Source organism: Cydia fagiglandana, chromosome 1 (assembly GCF_963556715.1).
Source record: "Cydia fagiglandana chromosome 1, ilCydFagi1.1, whole genome shotgun sequence".
NCBI lineage: Eukaryota > Metazoa > Arthropoda > Insecta > Lepidoptera > Tortricidae > Cydia > Cydia fagiglandana.
This window is the reverse complement of record NC_085932.1, coordinates 21,051,515-21,077,271: the sequence shown is the minus strand read 5'-3', so window position 1 is coordinate 21,077,271 and position 25,757 is coordinate 21,051,515. Positions and strand designations below refer to the sequence as shown.

General features: G+C 38.1%; 1 protein-coding gene across 1 annotated transcript in view; it reads right to left on the bottom strand.

Annotated features, from left to right (window-relative positions):
- Nucleotides 1–66: 66 nt before the first annotated feature.
- Nucleotides 67–25,757, bottom strand: part of LOC134666972 (mucin-2) — a 60,481-nt gene continuing 34,790 nt past the window's right edge. The window contains exons 2-6 of the mRNA XM_063524285.1: nucleotides 13,392–13,464; nucleotides 5,331–5,374; nucleotides 4,749–4,917; nucleotides 4,386–4,501; nucleotides 67–4,184 (exon numbers count right to left, since the gene is read on the bottom strand). Coding sequence (XP_063380355.1) covers nucleotides 576–4,184; nucleotides 4,386–4,501; nucleotides 4,749–4,917; nucleotides 5,331–5,374; nucleotides 13,392–13,458 — 4,005 coding nt within the window. The 5' untranslated portion in view covers nucleotides 13,459–13,464 and the 3' untranslated portion in view covers nucleotides 67–575. The remainder of the gene's footprint in view (nucleotides 4,185–4,385; nucleotides 4,502–4,748; nucleotides 4,918–5,330; nucleotides 5,375–13,391; nucleotides 13,465–25,757) is intronic.

Sequence of the window (25,757 nt, the reverse complement as noted above, 5' to 3'; positions counted from 1 at the left end):
GGTGCCGATGAACTAAAGCGTGTAAATAATTCACATAGTGAAGGTTGTCAAATGAAAAACAATAAAAATTTTATTCTTTTTTTATTAAATTTACTACAAAAAATCCTTAACACATTTTACAACTAAAAATAATCTACTTAAGAGTATTTTACAGTAAAATCAAGTTGGCAATGTAACAATAGCTTAATTAGGCTAAAATAGGTAACTCAGTAGGTTTTCAGGTTGTTCTCCCAAATATGGGGAATACCCAAGTATCAGAATAAAAATAAAGTCTATAAATCATTGTTTAATAACACAACGTAATAAGTTAACTAGTTACATGCTAAGGCAACGTACCAATCACCATTTTCAACAATAATATTCGACAATCATCATTGAAATAGATGATTTAACAAAATTTGAGCCTGAACTTTTCTATCTACAAAATCACAATATTTTACAACTATGTATATTTAGGGATGATAACATACATAGATAATATACAAAATTCAGACTGTACACCAATTGTTTTGTAACGAAAACTCATACCCATCCCTAAATATTTTGAAGTCACTCATTAATAACTTTATGTTGAATCAACCCCATCTAGCGGCGATCGTGTAAAGCGATCGTAATAACTCCAACGCTCTTGTGTCAGCGGGCGTTTTGGGTTCATCATTGGGAGGCGCAACCCTAGCCTCCGCGATAGGGTTGTCAACAACCGGAGACTTTGTCGTCTTTTGTTCGATAGGGGTCGTTCTTACTAAAAACTTTTTGACACCTCTCCGACTGGTTGTAGTCGTTCTAGGAGCTTGTGTGGTTTCTGTGTAAAACTCGGTAGTCGTCTCTATATTCCCTGAAGTCGTCGTAGATGGGCTTGATAACGAGTTGATGGCGGAAGGATTGAAATTAATGCTTTTTCCTCTCCTTTCGAATTGTTTGGGCCTTATTTCTTCTAGAGCAGCGACTTTATCGCTCCTCTTGTAGTTTTTGACTTCGATATCAGCGACTGTCGTAGGAAGATCCTCCGCGCTTTCTTCTTTCGTGAGTTCGTCCATATCTTTCTGCGATACCGCCATTAGAGCTTCGAGTAGCGCTTTCTTAGAAGCTTCCGCCGTTGTATTATGGTCATCATCACAAGTTTGCACCAATAAAAGGATTAGTCTCCTCACTGTTTTTGACTTTGTCTTTTTCATAACATTCATGAGTTTTTCCGTTGTTGTAGCGTTCATTCCACCCATGATTTCTTTAGCTTTCTCTACTACAGTATCAGCAATAGTTGTTATATCTTGTGCAGGCTCTGTAGAAGTAGGGTCTTTAATCAATCTTCCTGCTCTTTCTTCTTTACCATTTTTTGGTGTTGTAGATTCGTAAAAGACTGACGAAGAGACCGCTTGTTCGCTTGTTTTCGTTTCTGTTGCTGGCGTCGTTAGAGTATTTTGAGCCCAAGCGTTAGTTTGTCTTGCTAGTTGTGATACTCCCTGTTCTTGAGCCGACGGACTTAGACCATCATTCAAAGTTATCGGGTCTATAACGGTGCTTTGCCAATACTCGAAAGTAGTGGGCCAGTTGAAATCAGATGTTTTGTCGCTCTCCGGGGAAGTGAACACGTCGGAAGTTGGCGTAACTGTATAAACTTCTTCTTTTATCGTGGTACTGGGTTGAGTTGTAGTTTGTACTGTCGTCGTTGATGTGTCTGATACTGTGGGTGCTTCCAATTCTTCCGAAGGCTTCTTAACGGTTGTTTTAGATTCCTCTAAGTTGATTTGTTTACCTTGACGTAAGTTATTTTGTGGTGTTACAAACGATTGACTGTGAGCTCTTTGCAATTCTTCTTCGTTTTCTAATTCAATACTACTATCGCCTTCAGTGAAGTACACTGGTGTAGTTTCAGAGATACTTGTCGTTGTTCTTATCTTTTTGCTTTCAAAATTATTGTCTGAATCGGTGATTGGTGCAATGCTTGCATCAGAAACATCAACTCCCCAAGCAGAAGGCAGATTTGTTACCTCAACGTACTCAGTCAAAGGTTTCGCATTCGTTTGTAAGACTCCTGTACCATAAGGAGAATTGTTAGAGTTGTTTTGGAATCCACCGTATCTTTGTCCCAAGTAGTTATCTTCCGTTGTGGTTACTGTGTAATCAGTACTGTTGTTTGCCAAAGTGTTTACGTTAGATGCAACCGTATTAGTAAATGAGAAGGGAGTGGTGTTACGAGCAAACGGAGTAGAGACAGTAGTGTAAGACGCTGATATTCTTCCGCAACATCTGAAGGGACTTCTAGGCGTCGTTGGTTGCACAGTCGTCGATATAAATTCAGTGTTAATTGTGCTGGGTGTGGTCACTGCATCGTCGGATACTGTCGGGTAATCAGTGGCAATATTTAGAGATTTGCCGTCTCGTAGAGAAACAAACGGTGACCTAACTTTATTGTCGTCGGAAAATCCTAATATCTCATCATCATCTTCGTTGACTGTAGTGGTTGGCTCAGTGTTGTAAGATTCTTCAGTCGTCGAGAGCATATCACCGAAAGATGGGTGGGTTGGACGAATATCCGAAAGCACTTTTCTAAATTGAACAGGGTCTTGCAAGTAAGCCGATAATGCGTGTGTGAACACTTGAGCTAATTCCCTGATTTGAGGCGAGGTAGCGAGAGGATTTTGACTCTGCTGCACAGCCAAGTCATCGGCCAATTCATTGTACGTACCATTGGGGTCTAGTTTAATTTCTTCTAATAATTCCGATGTTTCTGTACCATGGCCAAAAAGTTTGCTGTATTTATTTATTGTGTGCTGGCTAAACAGAGCTGGTAAAGCGTCCTCCATGGCGCCATAGTCTTCATATGTCGGTGTGCTGGCTTCGCTAACCTCTTCAGGAGATGCAGTCGTGGACAGATTATCTAAAGCCGTTGCGTAGTAGATAGCCAGAGTGTGTAAAGTTTTTGGAGTTAGAGACGGTGGTACGAGAAGACCTGGTCTATTTGGAAGGTCGCCGTAATATTTCTCAGTGAGCGTAGTCGGAACGGTAGGTTCAGTTGGCTGGAATGTTTCTAAATTCAGTTTCTTCAATAACCTTTCCCTCCGCTCTTGGTATGACGGTTCCGTTGTTATCTGGTTAAAATTAACAGTCGAGATCCTGTCGCTGGCGGGCTCACCATAGTAGTGATTCCTTGTTGTTTGTGGGATTTTGGTTACGGATTCAAAATTATTTTTTGGTTCTATGGACACTGTGTTTTCTACATTCGGAGTGAACTGATCACTTCTATCTGTAACTTGAGCAACCTTCTCCGTAGTACTGGCCGCTAAAGTCTTATTTCTTTCCTTTTCAAGAAATTCCTTCAGGGAAGATATTCCAGGTCTGGTGTAAGGTTCGCGTCTGTCATTGAAAGTAGTAGAATAACTCTTCGTGTAGGGTAAGAGGGTTGGTCGTTTTGTAGTAATAGTCACTGCTTTAGCACCCTGATTGTTCAAAGTTTTATCTCTAAAATCGTACAATGTAGTCAAAGTAGGATTGCTTTTGGGTTTGCTAAGTTTGAGCGGTTGGTGGTTGGGAAGATTGGGCGTGTAAACTGGATAGGGGCGATAGTTCTTATTGTATGCATCTTGTAAGTATTGCCTGTTTTTGTTATTAGTGAACGAAGCTGTCTCCGCTGCGACTTGCATCTCCTTAAGGCTGTTGTAGTCTCCTGCGGCCTTATCAGTTCTATAAGTCGATGACTCCGTGTACGTAGGGAGGGTAGTCCTGGCGGGCCCGTTACCAAAGTTGTTGGCTATCAACTGGACGAGGTTTCTCCTTCTTTTGTCGATGTTTGTCGTGGTTTCAGTCTTCAATGTAGGGTTAACTTCAGCAAAGAAAGCATGGAAGCTTCTAGCGGTTGCTTTAGGTGCCTCAGTTTGTAATCTTTGCCTGTGTCTTTGGAGTCTCTCCGTTGTACTAGGAACGTTCACCGACGACCTCCTAGATTCGGCCCTGGCGCTGTTATCAGCAATTTGCTGGAGGTCAATATTCTTGCTAAGACTTTGGGTGATCTTTTGAGATTTCTTTTGCTCGTTGGAGTAGTACTCGGCGCTGGACTCATAGAGGGCAGGCGCGGAGGCGCAGTCCACCTTGAACCACCAGTCACAGATGAGGTGCGACTGGCTGAAGATGGTACCGTTCGGGCACAGGAAGGATATCTTGCGGGACGTGTCGCAGATGTGGAAGACCTGCAAAATGAAACAATAAACATGAAGACACTATGGCTTAGTGCTTAAGATGTAAAGCTCTTTTTTCTATTTTAAGCTCGAAAGAAGATTTCGCTATTTTAAATCACCTTGCAATTTAAGAGATTCTTTGGATTTTATAAAATGATTGACTGATGATTACTACATTTGATACTTAATAGTGAACACATATTGTGCGTTTACCTGGCAGTCGGTCTCCAAGTCGGCGTAGTAGCCAGTCGGCACGTTCTTGCAGTTGAAGCCGGTGTTCGGGATGCTCGGGTATGCTGGGAAGTCCACGCCTGCCTTGCCGATTACTCCTATAATTATAAATTATTTTTAGGTAATTAGGTAGTCTGGTAGCTAGATAGAAACGGGGCTAGGTCTCATTATTATTAATTTTTCATCAAACTATAATACAGCCCGCTACTGGGCTCAATGGCTTAGGTATCTTCTCTTTATAGCCCAGCGGATGGTGGCGTAGGTTAAACCTGGCTATCATATTTAGTGATAAAAACGTCGTTGAGAAACAGCTCTGAAACCCTTTCGCTGTGTGGTCATACGTACCTTGATGTTCCACCAAATCCAAGTCAGGCTGCGAGTCAGCAGGGATGAGCCTCTTGACCAAGGTCCGACCTTCGCGATGCTCAAATCCAGCAGCGCCCATCGCTTGTGCGAGAGCTGTCAGGGTTTCGGCACTAGGAGCCGCTGACGGCAGCTCAGCTCGGGCCGTGTCCTGGAATTCATCATCATTATCATCATCAGTCTATGGATGCATACGTATGGTCTACAACTAGGCTTTGACTATGTGTGGATTTATTTCATTTCCACGGTGCACGCTTGCCACAAGGCTTAAGACACCTTAGAATTTCGATGCAGAATGTGTGAAAGTTTTTTTTTTTCCCGCGAAGAACTATCTATACCCACATTTCTTCGCTGCATGCAATGCAAGGTAGTAAAACGTGAAAACAGGGTGTCGTTTGTAAGTAATTCGCGATAGGTGAGACAGGGTGCAACAAGCGGAAAAGACGGTCTCATGTTTCATTTCTTCTCTCCAGAAGGAAAAATTGTAATTCTTTTCGAAAGGGACTCCTTATATTAGCGCAGGTACAAGTACTTAATGTGTTGTATTGTGATAGATTGGTGTACCTTTCTCCGTTGCGCTCGTCGCGCCCCATCGCAACTGCTGGCTGCTGAAAAATAAAATATAAGCAAGGTTAGCAATGAATTACCACGTATTCTAAGTATACATTTTTGGCTAGCTAGTGTGAGTAGTACATGAATATTTGCAAACAATGTATTAATCTACATTACTCCGAACATCTTTTGGGATACGGCTATACATAAGTACGAGTATTAAGCGACGATGTGGGAATGAGATTCTGAATAACACAAAAAAGTTACATGATACCGTACACTATCACACGCCTCAAACATGTCCAGCACATAAATAACCGTTCAACCGGTCATGACTCACACAAAACCTAACCCAAGTCTAGGTAATGTAGACAATGCCCTAATAAATTACGCTAGTCATTGACAACATTAACAGGCAGACAAGAAGAACAAAGGAGCAGGCGTGACGGAGTCGGCGAAAGTGCAGTCACGATATATGCAGCGTCCAGGATGACACAAACAGGTACTTTTTTACACTTTCAAATCACGACTGGTTATATGTACGAGTACCTACATAATTATTTCACTTTACATAACTAGTGTCCTAGCGAGACGTTATTGTTCTTCAAAAAAGTTCTTTTACAATACCGATTTTTATTATAAAGACACATTGACATCGAATTTTAATCTATTATCGGCGGGGAAAAGGCTCCAAATTTCAAACTGCAAAAAGTACTCGAAGCTTAACCCTTATCTTGGCAAGGCTCAAAATATCTTAAATATAGTAATTTTTTTAGTTTTTTGTCACCTATTGAGCATACTAGGCTATTAAAAAATAAGGAAAAAAATCCAGGATTTTCCAGTTTTGGAAAATCATATGTATCATATTTGATACAATGCCAATAACTCGACAAAATAGTTACCTACTTTTTAGAAGAAAAATGAAGATTTTAATAAAAATAAAACATGTAATGCAACAGAAATTAGCATTTACTGCTAATTAAACGCAATCTAAAGCATCAGATGACTATTAAACCTGTAAAAATTAATTATATCTACGAATACCTGATCACATGGGCGGAAAATTTGATCCCGTAAAGTTTCAAAAAAGTCGTCAGCAAAAAGTTGAGTAAAATATGAAAAGTAAACAAATAATTAAAATTAAAAAAAAAATACATTTTTTTTACTTTGGGACCATTTTTTGCCATACACATATTTTTCCGTGCTACGGGCTACGGCGTAGCAATAATGCTACAGCATACGAATATATAGTTAAATAACATCTAGTCCTTAAAAAAATCAAAGTTTAATAACTAAATAAAACGACAACTAATATTAAATAATTGAAGCATGTTTTGTAACCCCACAAAAATAATAAAAAATAAAAAATCATGTTAAACTATTTTGACGATAACTTGGCAATGTATTAAATGCAATACAATCCTTTCGATATGTACATTTCTGAGTTCTTGGCATTGTATCAAATATAATACGTAACAGTTTCATGTAAGGTTCTGTGTATTAAATGTTTTTATATTTGAAGGCATTGTAAATATGTATGCACTAAGAGACAGTAAAGATATCAAAATATAGATTATGGAAAAATATATACTAACATAAGAAATAATTGCAAAACTTCCAGTACGAACCGAAATCTATTGTTTCCGCAGCGCCATGTTGATTATTACTAATTAATTTACAATGACACCCGTGTCAATTATTTTTTTCTATAAGTAAGGAGGGTAGCTCGACATATTGATGGCAGAATTATTCTGTTAGGTAATAAAGTGAAACTGCTAGATTTTTTTAAGTTCCATGTATCACGGGTGTTACGATGCCAAGATAAGGGTTAAGGTCTTTCTACCTGAGGGTGGTATTCTACTTGTCCAATTTATTTGTCCAATGTCATTGCATCTTACTCTCTTATTAAGCAAAATGTGAGACGCAATACACATTGGACCAATATATTGGACAGGTGGAATACCATCCTAAGCTACATCTGTCAAATCCAATTTCAATAATTTGTAGGTACCTACAACTTTCCGCGTTTCAGTTGGTTTATTTTATCTAAACTGAAATAAATGTCATATACTCAGAAAAAGTGACCACAAGGCTTCCAGTGCCCCAGGCTGGAATCGAACCAGCGTCCTCTGCTATCGCGGCAGGCGCCTGTGCCATTCGGCCACCGGGCCACAGCGGCATAGGTCGAATTTTTTCAAGTATACCTACGCACTTCTGAAAATAATTTAGTTTGTTCTAATACTTCTAATAGGGTTATTTTATCTAGTTTCATATTACTGGGACGTTAAATTGGCTGCATAGGTAGCATTACCTTCTATACTCCTTGTGACAATAGGAAGTGTGTCAGGCCGTAGCTTCGTCGCGTGCGCATATCTACGGTCGTGCGTCAAATTTAACCCGCGACTAATTGCGGCCCATAGTCGCTATCGTGCACGGCTGCAGCGAGGCGCATGCGCCTTTCCGGACAAGGCAATGACATTTGCGAACAAGAATAAGTAAGTAGGTAATTTAAGTATTTAAGTAAGTTAAGAAGTAAGTAGGTAATGTGCAAAACCAAAACTTTGCAAAGTGCAAACTTTGCATGTCTCTATTTGCTTGCAGTTCATGATTATACTTAGGTAAGTAGGTAGGTATTGGTAGGATACTTAGGTAAGGCAGTATTAGTTGCAATACATTCAATAAAATTGGCTTTACGAAGTGCTATACATATCTACCTACAGCTCGCCTTATGTAGCCTACGGATTCATGCCACTTGATTGTTACTTAATTAAGGAGTCACGACACGACTTTAAAAATGGGTTTCCCTTTTTTCTTAATTTAATTTGTACGGAACCCTCGGCGGGCGAGTGCGACTCGCACTTGCCCGCCGGTTTTTTAACTTCCGGTTTTTATTTTGAACCAACGCAACCTATACGTATTCCTATAAGATTTGAGAAGTTTCTCCAATTCCTCATCGATCCCAAAATTTGAACTGGATTTGACAAAAATGGGACGAACTGGGAACTACATCGTTATAAACAAAATCAGTTCACATATGACGAGTTCTGAGTCAGATAAGCAGTTATCGGACAACTTGTCACAAAACCATCAAAAATAATTTATAGGTAGGTATCTCAAAATAGGACAAGATTTATTAAACTCGTATTATGTACAAAGTATCTTTATAAAATTATACTTAAAAACTGCAGTTCAAGATTGTTAAAAAATTGTATCATGTTCCATACTAATATTTATTTTTGCGATGAGTTGTCCGATCACTGCAGATAAGTATTCGTAACAAAAAAAAATGATCCTCCTATTTTGAAGGAGGTTCAAACTGATCAAAGTGTCTGTAATGTTTCAAATGAATACTCCCGCATTATAGTAAACTAGGCACGATTTATTTACCACGAACTTATAGATCTAACGTCAATCGAAGATCAATATCATTTTACTGACAAAAGAGTAGGCTAAACGCACTTGTCAACAGATATGATCCAATAACATTGAGGAGGTCAGGACCGGGCTTTCTTGACAAACGTCAGTACAATGTTAGAAAGCGGCAGGTTATTGTGTGTGTTCATTATCTGGCGATTAAAATCACCGCCTGGCATAGATCATTCTGAGCTGTGAACATGATTAAGTAGTTTTTGTTGGCAGAAAGTTAGGATCGATATGAATGCGATTGTAGGACAACAATGGCATAACTGTCTAAATTGAACGTAGGTATAGTGTCAAACGAATTTTAAGCATTATTTATTACGTCTAGTTAGCTAAATGCTTAGAGCATTTAATAACTGGCAGCAGAATGCAAAAAGTTTTGGCGCCAAATACAGAACCGTATAAAATTAACCTATATTTTATGAACACTCTTTTTATTGTTACTGTACATACAACCATGGTATAATAATAAACTCCGTCTGGTACTCTCTTCCCGTCTTTTCTAGGTCACCTGACTGACACAAGCCTACGTCATCATGCGACAGCGCTATATGATAATATGCGATAGCGCTATATATAGCGGCCATGTTATTGTGACGTAGGCTTGTGTCACTCTGGGAAGAGAAGGCCATGTTTTATTAGACTATGCATACAACAGTAATTATAGGTACTGTTGGTAGTAGTAGCCGTAGCGTAGTGTTCAATGCGATCACTAAGCGGTTTTATTGTTATGCCTAATAAAGTGCTTTAATATTTTTAAGCTGAGTATCTATTGTTCTATAAGATAGGTATAAGAAAACAAGCCCATAATTACGTGTGAAATTTCGATATCAATATCTAAATCCTCAGTACTAGGTTGTTATTAGCGCATTCTTCGCAAGTAAGATAAATAAACAATGTAAAGGCTTGCAAATCGCCTAAGGCTGTTAAATAATGGGCATTAACGATAAAACAAGCGTTGGTACAGCGAGTCCTATCTGTTAAATTTATATACAAGCGTTAATAATTTTCAAATTCACGCTTCAAGTTCAATACATCTTCAGGTTTATTTGATCCTTAAAGTCTGCAGGTATGTATTTGTATTTTGAAATATGAAAATATATAGGTATTACCTACATGAAAATACACATTCCTTGCTAATTAGCGTTTAGGGATTGTTACTTATTGCTTTGATCATTTGAACATTATGTCTTGGTCAGAATGAAGCGCTGGTGGCCTAGCGGTAAGAGCTTGCGACTTGCAATCCGGAGGTCGCGGGTTCAAATCCTGGCATTTTCGGAACTTATGTATAGTCAGCCAAGAAAGTGGTCTACCACATTTCGACTCTATCATCTGATTGATAGAGTCGAAAAGTGGTAGACCACTTTCTTGGCTGACTGTACGAAATATCGTTGGATATTTACCATCAGTCGCTCTTCGGTGAAGGAAAACATCGTGAGGAAACCGGACTAATCCCAATAAGGCCTAGTTTACCCTCTGGGTTGGAAGATCACATAGCAGTCGCTTTCGTAAAAACTAGTGCCTACGCCAATTCCTGGAATTAAGTTGCCAAGCGGATCCCAGGCTCCTATGAGCCATGGTAAAATGCCGGAACAACACGAGGAAGATATATGTATATGTCTCGGTCAGAATAAAATCAATGGCATAACAGATTATCAAACCAATACCTACCGGACCTATCAGACATCGTTATTATTTTGTTGTTTATTGTATGTAGACTGTTCTAAGTTGATAATCGACATTGAATCGAAAACAGACGGCCGTAGGCGAATAGGTAGGTACTTGCTGTAGCAAATGTCCAGATGTATCAGAGCATAATCAGATTAAAAATCATAATCGTATACTTATTATATTGTTTGTTGCTGAATGCAGACCCAGATCCCAAGTGGGATAAATATTAAATAACATGGAACCATATACGAGCTTAGTACCAACCTTCGACAGAACACACGAGGGATTTAATTGTCTGTCGGACAGGGCAAAGGCGAAAGTTACAAGTCGTTCATTAGTTTTGACGAGTTATCGTGAAACGCCATTGTCTTATTGATGCCTTATTGGCATTCTATTACGTGTTGATCGCCTTTTGTTATTTAGATCATCTTGATGATGTTTACACAGGGCCTATCATCGATTATGCGGCGAAGTAACATATTGATCGAACAATACTGTTCCTGCTATGCAGAATTTATTAGTTACTTACCTATTATAATTGTGAAAGTAACTTTGAATAGTTACTTTGACGTTCATGAGATAACTAAATCTGATAGCAGAAGCCATATATAACTAGCACAACGAATGACTAAGGACTTTACAGATGTAATAATTTGATCTTTCGATCTTATTATTAAACGACGTCATTTGATCAATGGATTTATAGTTCATAGATTGCGTCATTTATGTCTCAATTGAGTTAATACAACCTTAATGTCGTTTGAGATGACTCCATAGATACCTAGACATTTGACGCTTCTTTATCTACAAGCTCATTATCAAATCGTTTTGAACACAATTCAGCTGTTGACATTCTATTACTTCGTACCCGATTCTAGATAACAGGCGTAACTCAACTTGCAAATTTGACTATTAACATGAGTTTTTAGCAAATGCCAGTACCTAATTTAATTTTTCATTTTTTTAATCACCTATCAACAACCTGTCAAGCAGTTAAAAGGAGCAGTCGATTCCAATGTTTGTACTTAGTTTACTAGTCATACTCGCTTAGTGTTTGACCCGTGATCGCGAGACGCAGTTTAATGAGCTGTCATATTTGTCAACATGTCAAGATTGTAGACGGTTCGACGAAAGGTTTGGGTGTTAGTTGAGCAAGATATTATAAAGCAAAACCAATTTGGTAATAAATAAAGTAATAAGGTAATTTAGGGATATTCAGTACGGTTTTCTTCTTATGGATGGGTTGGTATATAAACGGATGAAAATGTACGATAAATTATTCACGACAAGCGTTTTTTTGCATAAACTGTTTCAGATAAAGTTTTTCTATGTCTATATTATGTGTAGATTTTCAATCGTGGCTAACACTGTGAAATAGAAAACAGTAATATCCAATAAGGAAACCACAATACATCCCGCTCCATAACTGTTTCAGTTTCGTCACATTATGACTTCACATGATAGAAGACGCATTGTAACGGGCATTCCATTCTGTCTGCGGTACTCAAGAGCAATATTTAATACCAATTCAATCATCGTATCAATGCACCACGCTCACATCCATGTAGTTAACCGCTAGAGCTAGCTAGGGCAATTCAATATCAATATAATATTGATACATATTCGAGAATAAAACTGCGGTTTGTGGTTGAGTTACGCCTTCGAAGCAGTCATTAATAAGATATGACCGATTTTATGCGCGTAGGTACCTATAATACTATGCATGTTATGCCAAAACTGTTACTATTGAAACTACATACCACTGTAGGAAAACTACACAATTTAATCAATACCAGTATATGTAATGTCAAATTAAAATGTAAAAAAAAATCACCTGTACATTAATTGAGGTGTATTATGGACATTTCGTTCAACGACATAGAAGCGACTAACAAAAATAATTAATTTAGGTATGAATACCGTGTAGTAAAAGTGTCTCAAGAAGATGAATAGAAATATTTTATTAGTTAGGAACTCGTTTCGCTAGTGGATAGTCTGTTCATATCATAAGTAATCGACATTATACGAATTTAGACGCATACACATACATCTACACTAATAGTTAACGAGACTGACATTTCGGGTGTAGTTTATTTACAGTTACGCAACAGTGCGTTACCATAACCACATCCGTGAAATTACATGCTATTTATTTAAATTAGATTTATATATATACTGTATATAGGTATAATCAGTATGGATGCTGAGATGGCAAGACATCATATCAATCTAAAGGCAAGCCAAATCTGAGTACCTAACCTATTAGTTTTACTTTTTCCTCATTAGCATGTGTGAATTGGCAAGCTGATGGGAATGTAGTTTTTTTGGATGCCATGACACCTGCCTGTCACTTCTTTTGTGAAATATCGTCAAAACAAGATCATCGTAGCAATGCGCAAGCGTGGAATTGGTCCTCTGGCGCAAGACGGTCCGGAGACGGCATCCATAATTATTGTGATCCAAGATCATTGATCCTCGGCCTCTAATGATCGAGTTTTGCAATTGCACTGGCGTTGGCTAACTTTCTTATCGATATTATAATTTTGTTATGTTAAGAAATGCGAGTTCATAATGTCTTTGGAGCTTTGACTTTTTAGGTCCTTTAGAATATCAGCATAAGTAACATTATTCCGATTACGTCGTTTATCGCCGCTGTGAATAAAGTTATGTTACAAATTAAGTAAGTTACGTCTTTGATTCTGTACCAGCACCGTTGAAAAGTTACCAATAAATGCATATACCTAACAACGAATAAAATAAAATAACTAAATAAATAAATATGAATAAAATAAATGGATATGTAACGTATCTAGATATAGTTAGATCAAAAAAAGTCTGCAGCGTTTTTGATAGCCCACGCAGTGCAAGTGTTATTTATACGTCATAATTTCATAGAAGTTTGACTCTTTGGATGGCGAACAGTACAACGGCTTGACTTTTTCCCAGACGATAAAGATGCCAGGTAATAAGTTGGTCACTTACAAATTGCTAACAAGGTGAATATCAGCACAGCCCGCGTCATCTCGCAACCGTTCCACCTCCGCCGCATATTACTCTGAAACAAAAAATAAACAAGATTATAAGCACTGACTCGACGAATTACGGATTATACAAGGTGTGTTATGTTCTTGGTAAAATATTTGTATTTTCTCTAATTTTAGTCTGTGTTTTCGTAACGAGCCCACGAAAGAGGTGTTTTGTGGTGCCTAATGGAAGGTATAATTTCTCGGGATGTCACGAATATTCGGCAACTATTCGGTATTCGGCTAGCGTGGGGACTATAGCCCAAACCCTCTCGTGCTTGAGAGGAGGCCTGTGCCCAGTAGTGGGACGTATAGGTATAGGCTAAATTATTATTATTTATTCGGTATTCGGCCTATTCGGCCACTTTGCGGAATATTCGGTATTTGGCCGAATGTTGCCTACCATTCGGCCGAATACCGAATACCTGTTGCACCTACCTAAAAAGAAAAATGACACACAAAAATAACCAAAAAAAAAACCGGGCAAGTGCGAGTCGGACTCGCGCACGAAGGGTTCCGTACCATAATAAAAAAAAAACTAAAAAAAGGAAAAAAAAAAACGGTCACCCATCCAAGTACTGACCACACGTTGCTTAACTTTGGTCAAAAATCACGTTTGTTGTATGGGAGCCCCATTTAAATCTTTATTTTATTCTGTTTTTAACCGACTTCCATTTCATAGAAGGAGGAGGTTCTGTATTCGGTTGTGGCTATTTTTCTTTTTTTTTTTCTATGTACGTTCACCGATTACTCCGACATCCGTGGTCCGATTTGAGTAATTCTTTTTTTGTTTGAAAGGAGCTACCTCCGAGTTGGTCCCATTTTAATTTGGTTCTGTTCTGATGATGGAATCCATAAGGAATTGAGGGAACTCCTCAATTTTTAAAGGCACATGCATGGTGATTTGGGTGTTTTCTTAAGCAACTCGAGCATTTTCTCCCGAAAACCACCACTTTGATGAAGTAGACCTGATGATGATGATTGTTTTGATGATAATGATGATGATTTTTTGAAATGTAGTATGTTCAGCGATTACTCCGGCACCTGTGATCCGATTTGAGTAATTCTTTTTTTGTTTGGAAGGAGTTACCTCCAAGGTGTTTCCGTATTATTTTTGGTTCTGGTCTGATGATGGAATCCATGAGGAATTGAGGGAACTCCTCAGTTTTTAAAGGCACGTGTAAAGTGATTTCGGTGTTTTCTAAAGTAACTCGAGCATTTGCTTCCGAAAACCGCCAATTTGATGTAGTGCAAGTGTAGCCCTACCACGAGTTTGACATTGACATATTCGCTAAGTTAGCGACGCTAACGTCTTCGTAACTTACTTTTTATGCATCTCGTTCGCATTAATATGCCAGTACGAGCGAGATGCAAAGAAAGTAAGTTACACACACGCTAGCGAATAAATCAATGTCAAACTCTTGGTAAGCTGGTAAGGCTACTGATCGGGGGTTAGGGTTAGGAGTTAAAGGGGTCGGGGAATGGCGGTTGAAGGGTTGCTGGTTCAGGGTCGAGGGGTTGATGGATCAGGGGTTGATGCGCTGTGAGGTAGAGTTATCGGGGGGTTGAGGGATTGGGTCAGTGGCGGGGCGGAGGATGGATTTAGTGTAGTGACAGGAATTATAATTTCCCAGACGGACTCGAGAAAATTCCTGATTACATATTTATTAAAGTAGGTACACGCATTTAATGTTAATCATGATGTTGTTTTTCATTCATGCGTCGCGCTCTTAACAATGCATTAAAACTAAAAATGGAAAAATAAAAACTTTTTACAAAAAAAAGAAAACCGACTTCAAAAAGGATGAAATAAAATATTATCCTTTTTAAGTCTATGCGTTACCAACTGATATGTTTGAAGTCGGTGCCAAGCCAAGTAGTAACAATACCCGTCAAAAATAATCAGCTTTATGACTATAAATCCCATTAGAACTGTACTAATAACTATTATAAATGTGTAAGTAATTCTGTCTGCCTCTTTGTCGCCTTTTCATGGCTAAACAACTGAACCGATTTAGGTGAAATTTGGCAACAAGGTAAATTCTTTGAATTGTTTTATATTTTGAAATGTAGTCCTCTGAATAAGGGACGGGAAATAACTCAGTCCCAATCCCACGCTTGCGTGCCGACAAACATGGTACGGACTGTGCCAAGAAGGTTTGATCGTGTGTTCAGGTACAGTCGACGTCAAAGATATGTTTACACTTTTGCACCTTACTCCTTTGTAATAAGACGAAAAGTGTAAACATACTTTTAACGTTGACTGTACCTACAAAAAGTACGTTCATTGTCGTCGTGTAAGGCAATCCAACGTACATACTTATTGAATCGTACCAAAATCATGGTAGGTATGCTTCATAAGTTGGCTTGGCACCGACTTCAAACATATCAGTTGGTAACGCATAGACTTAAAAAGGATAATATTTTATTTCATCCTTTTTGAAGTCGGTTTTCTTTTTTTTGTAAAAAGTTTTTATTAGTATTTGTTGTTATAGCGGCAACAGAAATACATCATCTGTGAAAATTTCAACTGTCTAGCTATCACGGTTCGTGAGATACAGCCTGGTGACAGACGGACGGACGGACGGACGGACAGCGAAGTCTCAGTAATAGGGTCCCGTTTTACCCTTTGGGTACGGAACCCTAACTAGGTATATAATGTATTCTTGGAAAGTTAGTTAAATACCATGGTACGTTTTTGAGCATAATGTTGATTACAGAATATTTTATTTTTATCATGGGTTGATTTGGTTGACTCTAACTACATTAATTGATTCTGTTCAACATAAAAATGTATGTTAGCAAACGTTGTGATTTGTAGGCGAACAGTTTTCATAATAATTGTGACTCAAAATGTTCGCATTTCATGCCGAATATTCGGTCGCCGAATATTTGGTATTCGGCCGAGAGGTGGGGCCGAATATTCGGTATTCGGCCAAATTCACTATTCGGGGCATGTCTAATAATTTCTCCGAAAAACTTTTTGTTGTGTGACTTAATTGTCTTGTATTCTCGCATTATGCCTGTTAGGTTTTTTTTAAATACCAATATATCAGCAAAGGTAGGAATTAGTATGTGTTGGGTAGTCGTGATTTCGAACTCTACAATAAATATTTATGTAGTTTACAAAAAAAATACTAGTTTGACCTTTTAACCTTTAAGAGATGCTTTCTTGTTTTTATTTATGACCCTTGTTGTTAATAAATCTGGTTCGGAGACAATTCGATGTGCACAGCACGGGTTCGCACGACAGGCGAGTTATGTTTCATATCTGGGTTTGCACATGCATGGATTGCAAGTATACAGGTTGATTTAATAGTTATTTGATGTTTTTTTTTTTTTTTTGAACACAGTTCTTGTGTTAAATCATCATTCTAAAATTAAAAACTACTGTACTTACCTGAAAATATTTTAACATTTATATATCACTTAGATAAGGTTTCGTTACAATTGCATATACTTAAAAACCATATATTAGGTAAACCTCATTACAACTTTCATTGCTGAATATATTGTTCTAATTTAAAAGTAACCAGAGGAGAAAATGTTTTGAGTTTAAAATACCACAGCACAGAAAGTAGCTTTACAAACAAATTTTATTATATTGGTTATTATACTTATAATATTAATTATTATTTTTAATAGTAGTTTATAAGTTTTGTTACTAAATAAATGTATGTGCAAACATTTTATTACAACATAATATATTTGTAACATGTCTGTAACAGGCAATGAGATTTTCGCGCTGTCAACTAAACACCCCATATACAAAAGGCTGCGCGCGCGCCGCACGGAAGTCGTGCGACGGCTTCCCTGTCTCCGGCCAATTAATATCGCGCATATCCGAGCTTTCCCTCTGACATTCGAACTCGGACCGTTCCTGCTTGGAATATCTTACATCGTAAATATACACTTGTTGAATAAATATGAAGGCATATTTTATCTTTTAATCGAACAACTATTAAGATTCAGTGACTATAGCTTTCTATTTCACTACAATTATTGTATAGAAAGCGGCATTATCTAGTCTAGACAATAGAATAAGCAATTGTATCGAAGTTATACCACATATATATTTATGGTAGAACTTACCTCAAAACTGTATCTAAAATGTCATTGTTTACCTACTTATTAAAATAAATATTATTATATACCAGTTTCCATTCCCATTCCCGAAGGAACATTTCCATATCTGATAGGTTGCGAACTGAATACGAAATGCGAACCATTTTTAGCCAATCGTATTTTCTAGAACAGCGAATTACCAGCCCATCTTCCTACTTTTATGGCAGTTGTATAACAATCGTGCGGGCTCAGGTCGCAAATCAATTGGCAGTTGGCCATCGGTTGCTCGTCAAACGAGCGGTTATCCAAGCATAACCAAGACGGCGTGTGGTCTGTGATCTCGTGATCTGCATGGCTACTCGTTACTTGTTGATCGGAAGCACAGGTACCTACGCCTTAAGTAGGTGAACGAATTTCACAGTGAGAGATAAATAGGTACTGATGTAGGTATCCATTATACTTACATGAACTGAGAAAATGTTTCGCATCCATTTGGCATTCATGCGAAGTTGGTAAAGTTGTGACATTGACAATGCGTGTATCGTGTGACTTGTATGAATCTTTTACCTATTCAATACCAAAGTGCATCTTCTAAATATTAAAACTAAAGCCTTTGACTTGCTTTATATACCAGTTTTTTTCCAATTCTGTGTTAATTTATAAGTGTTATTTTATTTTGGTTGGAGGTTAGTTTGCATCAGTTAGTGGTCGTGGAATAAAGAGAGCATTGTATAAATCACATTAGGTGCTACCTACTTAGTATTTTAGTATCCAAAAATAAATTACTTCCGATGGAAATATTTCATTTGACCCAGGGTGTTTGACCAAGGTGACAATCGCTTGCGCAACGACAATGAAACGATTTGTGCCTCTCTATCACTCTTTCATATTAGTGCGACAGTGACAGTTCTTTGCGTTTCGTTAGCTACGGAGCGTAGACGATTGACATGTAGGCAACGCACCCTGGATTATATTACCTGTAGCTACAGGTACACAGATTAAGGTTACAGTAGCTACCGTAACTACTTAGGTATTTTATCATACCTTTCTTTTAGGTCAAACTAAAGTCAAATATGAACATAAATAGGATCTAACAGAACTACTTTTTATATTTCATATCATATTATATTCCGCTAGGCAGAACAGTCCGTGTAACATGCGGCGTTTAGTGAGTCAGACCGCAGTCAGGAGACTTCCTCGGCTCATCGCTTGCAAAACCCGGCGTTTCCCATGCTAGTCGCTTTCGACTGTCACGAGGCGATCGAGATCGGGAGATCGAGGGTGATTGGGCCGGGGCCGAGACTTTCTTACTTCATACCGTTTCCGTGACATAATATGGGTAAATGATAGGACTAGGTTATACCTAAAATACCTACTGATAATGTATTTTATGGGTCGTTATCTCATTATGTTAAGGGGGAGGCCTATGTTCAGCAGTGGACGTCTTATGGCTGAGATGATGATGATGATGATCTCATTATTGTTGTATGCTAGTTATATTTAAAATAAAAATAGAACCGTTAACATTAATCTTAATGGATAAAGTTTGTCTAATAATTAAATAAATATAGCATTTCGGTGAAGCGGAGTGGTGTTAACGGAATTGGTATAAACAATTTCAACCCCAATGATTAATTAGCGTTAAATACGTTATTATTAATCTTAATTTACCATTTCAGTTTGAATTATCTATACCAATTCCGTTAACACCACTCCGCTGCACCGAAAATGCTATAAAATGTATGTACGATGTCTGATGCTAATTATTATATTGACCTAATAGTTCGTATTAACAATTTTTCGTAGGTAACATTTGTTTTTTTTTCAAAAATTATAAGAATATACAAAATTGAAAAATGAATATTCTGCTAGATAAATATTTTCTGCTAGATAACTTTTATGTGACAGGCTTTACCTTCTTACCTATCAAACATACCTAATTCGTTTTTGCATGCACTTATTACTTTGCTACCTTAACATTAAATAATTGTCTCCAATAAAAAAAATCAGAACTTAGATTTAAATGCTATGACAATGTAAGCAGTATTAGTTATTTAAATAGGTTTTTGATATCTAAAGAAACTTTATAATCTATATTTTATTATAGGTACCCACATAATTTTCACTCATTATCTTTCTTTAGTTGAATAATAGTTTTTAAGTGTGTTATTATACAGAGAAGTGAATTTGTCTAGCATTTTAATTGACATCTTATCAATTTGGCTCCACTGTAACAACTTGTAACTAGTTATTATGCAAATCCGATCAGTATCGTCGGCTTCATGCAATTTGGTAACAATGTGCGCAATTTTAAATTACATATTTGTGTGATTTTAGTGTCCATATACAGTGAAAGTTCAACGTTTAGTCCATTTCCTGGTTGTGTAAGATTTTTTAAGAGTGCACCATTTTAATATCCATTGTTTTATAACACGATCTTAATGAATGTTAATAGGGTGTTTCAGGTTTGGTTGCTGAAGAGGTGCCAAACTGCATAGATCAGAAGTAAATACCTAGATTTTATGTACAAATTAACTGTAATGTACCTAAATGAGTTTGCAATTTACTCGTGAAATGATGTGCCCTCGAGTGCAGTTGGTTCACAAGTAGGTAGCTTTTGGACACATTCGATATAAGACCGTTAAATTTTATGTCATCTATAAGTGCCTAGGTTGTGACTGCGTGTAAACTGTAGCTTAAGATAGATACACATATAATATATCTAGTCATAGTCAAAGCTGCGCTAGATCGGCGATAATTCTGCGCGTGAGTGAGAGCTGTTATCGGCTGCGATGGGATCGTGCGACGCCAGCGCAGCCCGGAGCTGTCATCTCAGTCTCTTGGAGACTTGAATGCTCAAGAGAAACAGTATAAGTGCACTATCCTACCCTGTATAGTGGTTACGGATTGAGAGATCTTGTTACTCTGGCTTGTTTGTGAAATAAGCTCGGTGGCGCCGAGGAAACTGATGGGAGGACTAGGCGGGAAAGAAAGCTGCGTTTTAATTGCGTTAGACGGCTCCCGCAAGCTTTACTAGGTTACATCGCATGTATGCCGGTTGTGTAATAGATAGAATTAGTAAGGTACTGCGTAAAAGTACATATGAAACTCTAAGATTTTCAATAATAATCTTTACATATATATATATGTATATATATATATCGGGTTCAAGATTTTAAATAAAATTGAAAAACATAATCCCTAACTTATTACCTACCTATCTCATGGTAATGTTACTTATGATGTTATTTATTGTATTATGTGACTGAGTGAAGTTTCCTCTTTAATTCAAATTAGAGGTTAGATAAATTTGTAAATGTCTAGTCTTTACCTGTCAATACACCAAGGTACAAGGTACTCACATCGAAACCTACCTACGTATCTATAAAATACATCTAAGGCATTAATCTCAGACAAAGCTATAGACGGTCAAGCAAATCTTGTCAGTAGAAAAAGGCGCGAAATTCAAATTTTCTATGGGACGATAACCCTTCGCGCCTACATTTTTCAAAAGTGCCGCCTTTTTCTACTGACAAGATCTGCTTGACGCAGTATAGATCTCAGATCAAATATTCATGGTTACCAAATAGGTTGTATCTCAGTAATAATTTGTCGCCAGTTAAGTCTTTCTGTGCGCAATGGCAAATATTACGAGATCAGCGCAATTATATTGCGGGTGCGCAGGCGCGTATTATGACTCGACCCGTCGGTCAACTCGTTGGGCGACCGACACAGTTAAAATATTGCAACCGTAGTAAGACTAATACGTGTAAGAGACGTTTTATTTTTGCCGTATACACACATATTTGGATACCTATCTGTAAAATATATTTTAACATTATCTCCGGAAACTATACTACTATTAATATGCTACATTGAGATTAAGATTGAGTTTGAGAGCGCCAATCCTCTGAGAATAACTAATAGCAATAATTAGCTACATAGATTTTCATGTTGAAACGATATTTATAGTTACCTATTCACAAGTGTCCGAGAGATAAAACCCGGGGTGAATTAAAAACACACTTATTCTCGTGTATCAAACGACGTTTTATAGGTAACTTTTAAGAAATAATTACAATATAATTAACATTAATAACTTAACAACAAATGTCATTTAAGTAGGTAATAGACCTATGGTTTTATCTTTAATTGAACGGGTTTCATTTCATCACATCAATTCAAATCATAGTGTGATATTAAATTACCGCTCCTACAAGAAGTAACAGTACTGGTTGTAATACTATTATCGTGAGCAACGCGATACAGCCCATACAACCATTTCCAGTCGCCGTTACGACGCGGTGTAGACACATCTTGTGTCGACACCGTCTGTTTCGGTCACAATTCCAGTCGCAGAGTCGTCGCCGTGTCGACACAGTTACCAGAAATGGGGAAGGGTCGACACATGACACAAAGTGACATAAAGTGTGGTCGCCGTGTGCACACATTGTTACGAGTTTGCGACTACTTTATGCCAAAGTCATTCGTTCATTTTGTTCCTGTCAAATGGAAACTGTCAGATGGAAAAATAATTAAATAAAAATAAGTGACATTAATACGCCATCTCTAAAACGGATTACAAGACGTCATTATATATTGTTTGCATTTATATTACAATAGGACTTAAATTATTATGGGGAATTAAACTGCTCGAGTGATTTGATAAACTAAGTGTAATATAATCAACGCGCCACCACATTGTATTAGTTTAGCCGGAAATGAAATTGTTTACTTCTCAGTGCCTGTGTTCATAACTATATTATTTGATGCATTTTTAGTACTTGGATGCGTATACTATACTTAAATAACAGAAATAACGCTTTACATACTACGAAAGTTGTTAATTATGATGTATAAATATGGTTTAAGGCTGACAAAAATTGCAGTCAAAAGTAGTCGCAAATGTTTCGACTTTGTGTCGACTCTGTGTAGACACATGACACGCGCTGTCAAAAGTAATAACAAAGTTACTGGATTTGCAAAATGGCTCCTTGTGTTCATTTGTTTTCAGATATTCTCAAAGTGTAAAAATGCCGTGGTCAGAGATGGGACTTAATAGATTAACTGTTTATTCGACAAATTAATGGAATAAAAAAGTTAATCCTCAAATTTTAATCGCGATTAGTTTAGTCGACCTAACATAGATTGAAATTGAATTAATCTGAATATTAATCGAATAAATTATCGATTAAATCTCGGTTGGAAGTTGACAGGGGGCCATTTTTGTACGTAAAATTAATAGAAATGTCTTGCCTGCAGATGGTAGCCAAACACTTTGTCATAAAAGTCGAGATGGGTGTCGATTTATAGGTTTTAGGGAGTGCCGATTTCGAAAATGATGACCATTTTGGAATCCAAAATGGCGGCCATGCACTGTGTCATAAAAGTCGTCATGGATGTCGTTTTATAGGTTTTAGGGGGCCCCGATTTAGAAAATGATGACCATTTTGAAATTCAAAATGGCGGCCATGCACTATGTCATAAAAGTGGTCATGGGTGTCGTTTTATAGGTTTCGGGGGTCGCAGATTTAGAAAATGATGACCATTTTGGATTCCAAAATGGTGGCCATGCACTATGTCATAAAAGTCGTCATGGGTGTCGTTTTATAGGTTTTAGGGGGCGCAGATTTCGAAAACGATGACCATTTTGGATTCCAAGATGGCGGCCATGCACTATGTCATAAAAGTCGTCATGGATGTCGTTTTATAGGTTTTAGGGGGCCCCGCTTTCGAAAATGATGACCATTTTGGAATCCAGAATGGCGGCCATGCACTATGTCATAAAAGTCGTCATGGGTGTCGTTTTATAGGTTTTGGGGGGCGCAGATTTCGAAAATGATAACCATTTTCGATTCCAAAATGGCGGCCATGCACTATGTCATAAAAGTCGTCATGGATGTCGTTTTATAGGTTTTAGGGGGCCCCGATTTAGAAAATGATGACCATTTTGAAATCCAAAATGGCGGCCATGCACTATGTCATAAAAGTTGTCATGGGTGTCGTTTTATAGGTTTTGGGGGGCGCAGATTTAGAAAATGATAACCATTTTGGATTCCAAAATGGTGGCCATGCACTATGTCATAAAAGTCGTCATGGGTGTCGTTTTACAGGTTTTAGGGGACGCAGATTTCGAAAACGATGACCATTTTGGATTCCAAGATGGCGGCCATGCACTATGTCATAAAAGTCGTCATGGATGTCGTTTTATAGGTTTTAGGGGGCCCCGCTTTCGAAAATGATGACCATTTTGGAATCCAGAATGGCGGCCATGCACTATGTCATAAAAGTCGTCATCGGTGTCGTTTTATAGGTTTTGGGGGGGCGCAGATTTCGAAAATGATAACCATTTTCGATTCCAAAATGGCGGCCATGCACTATGTCATAAAAGTCGTCATGGATGTCGTTTTATAGGTTTTAGGGGGCCCCGATTTAGAAAATGATGACCATTTTGAAATCCAAAATGGTGGCCATGCACTATGTCATAAAAGTTGTCATGGGTGTCGTTTTATAGGTTTTGGGGGGCACAGATTTAGAAAATGATAACCATTTTTGATTCCAAAATGGTGGCCATGCACTATGTCATAAAAGTCGTCATGGGTGCGTTTTATAGGTTTTAGGGGACGCAGATTTCGAAAACTATGACCATTTTGGATTCCAAGATGGCGGCCATGCACTATGTCATAAAAGTCGTCATGGATGTCATTTTATAGGTTTTAGGGGGCCCCGCTTTCGAAAATGATGACCATTTTGTAATCCAGAATGGCGGCCATGCACTATGTCATAAAAGTCGTCATGGGTGTCGTTTTATAGGTTTTGGGGGGCGCAGATTTCGAAAATGATAACCATTTTCGATTCCAAAATGGCGGCCATGCACTATGTCATAAAAGTCGTCATGGATGTCGTTTTATAGGTTTTAGGGGGCCCCGATTTAGAAAATGATGACCATATTGAAATCCAAAATGGCGGCCATGCACTATGTCATAAAAGTTGTCATGGGTGTCGTTTTATAGGTTTTGGGGGGCGCAGATTTAGAAAATGATAACCAGTTTGGATTCCAAAATGGTGGCCATGCACTATGTCATAAAAGTCGTCATGGGTGTCGTTTTATAGGTTTTAGGGGACGCAGATTTCGAAAACGATGACCATTTTGGATTCCAAGATGGCGGCCATGCACTATGTCATAAAAGTCGTCATGGATGTCATTTTATAGGTTTTAGGGGGCCCCGCTTTCGAAAATGATGACCATTTTGTAATCCAGAATGGCGGCCATGCACTATGTCATAAAAGTCGTCATGGGTGTCGTTTTATAGGTTTTGGGGGGCGCAGATTTCGAAAATGATAACCATCTTTGATTCCAAAATGGCGGCCATGCATTATGTCATAAAAGTCGTCATGGATGTCGTTTTATAGGTTTTGGGGGGCGCAGATTTAGAAAATGATGACCATTTTGGATTCCAAAATGGTGGCCATGCACTATGTCATAAAAGTCTTCATGGGTGTCGTTTTATAGGTTTTAGGGGGCGCAGATTTCGAAAACGATGACCATTTTGGATTCCAACATGGCGGCCATGCACTATGTCATAAAAGTCGTCATGGATGTCGTTTTATAGGTTTTAAGGGGCCTCGCTTTCGAAAATGATGACCATTTTGTAATCCAGAATGGCGGCCATGCACTATGTCATAAAAGTCGTCATGGGTGTCGTTTTATAGGTTTTGGGGGGCGCAGATTTCGAAAATGATAACCATTTTCGATTCCGAAATGGCGGCCATGCACTATGTCATAAAAGTCGTCGTGGATGTCGTTTTATAGGTTTTAGGGGGCCCCGATTTAGAAAATGATGACCATTTTGAAATGCAAAATGGCGGCCGTGCACTATGTCATAAAAGTCGTCATGGATGTCGTTTTATAGGTTTTAGGGGGCCCCGCTTTCGAAAATGATGACCATTTTGGAATCCAGAATGGCGGCCATGCACTATGTCATAAAAGTCGTCATGGATGTCGTTTTATAGGTTTTGGGGGGCGCAGATTTAGAAAATGATGACCATTTTGGATTCTAAAATGGTGGCCATGCACTATGTCATAAAAGTCTTCATGGGTGTCGTTTTATAGGTTTTAGGGGGCGCAGATTTCGAAAACGATGACCATTTTGGATTCCAACATGGCGGCCATGCACTATGTCATAAAAGTCGTCATGGATGTCGTTTTATAGGTTTTAAGGGGCCTCGCTTTCGAAAATGATGACCATTTTGTAATCCA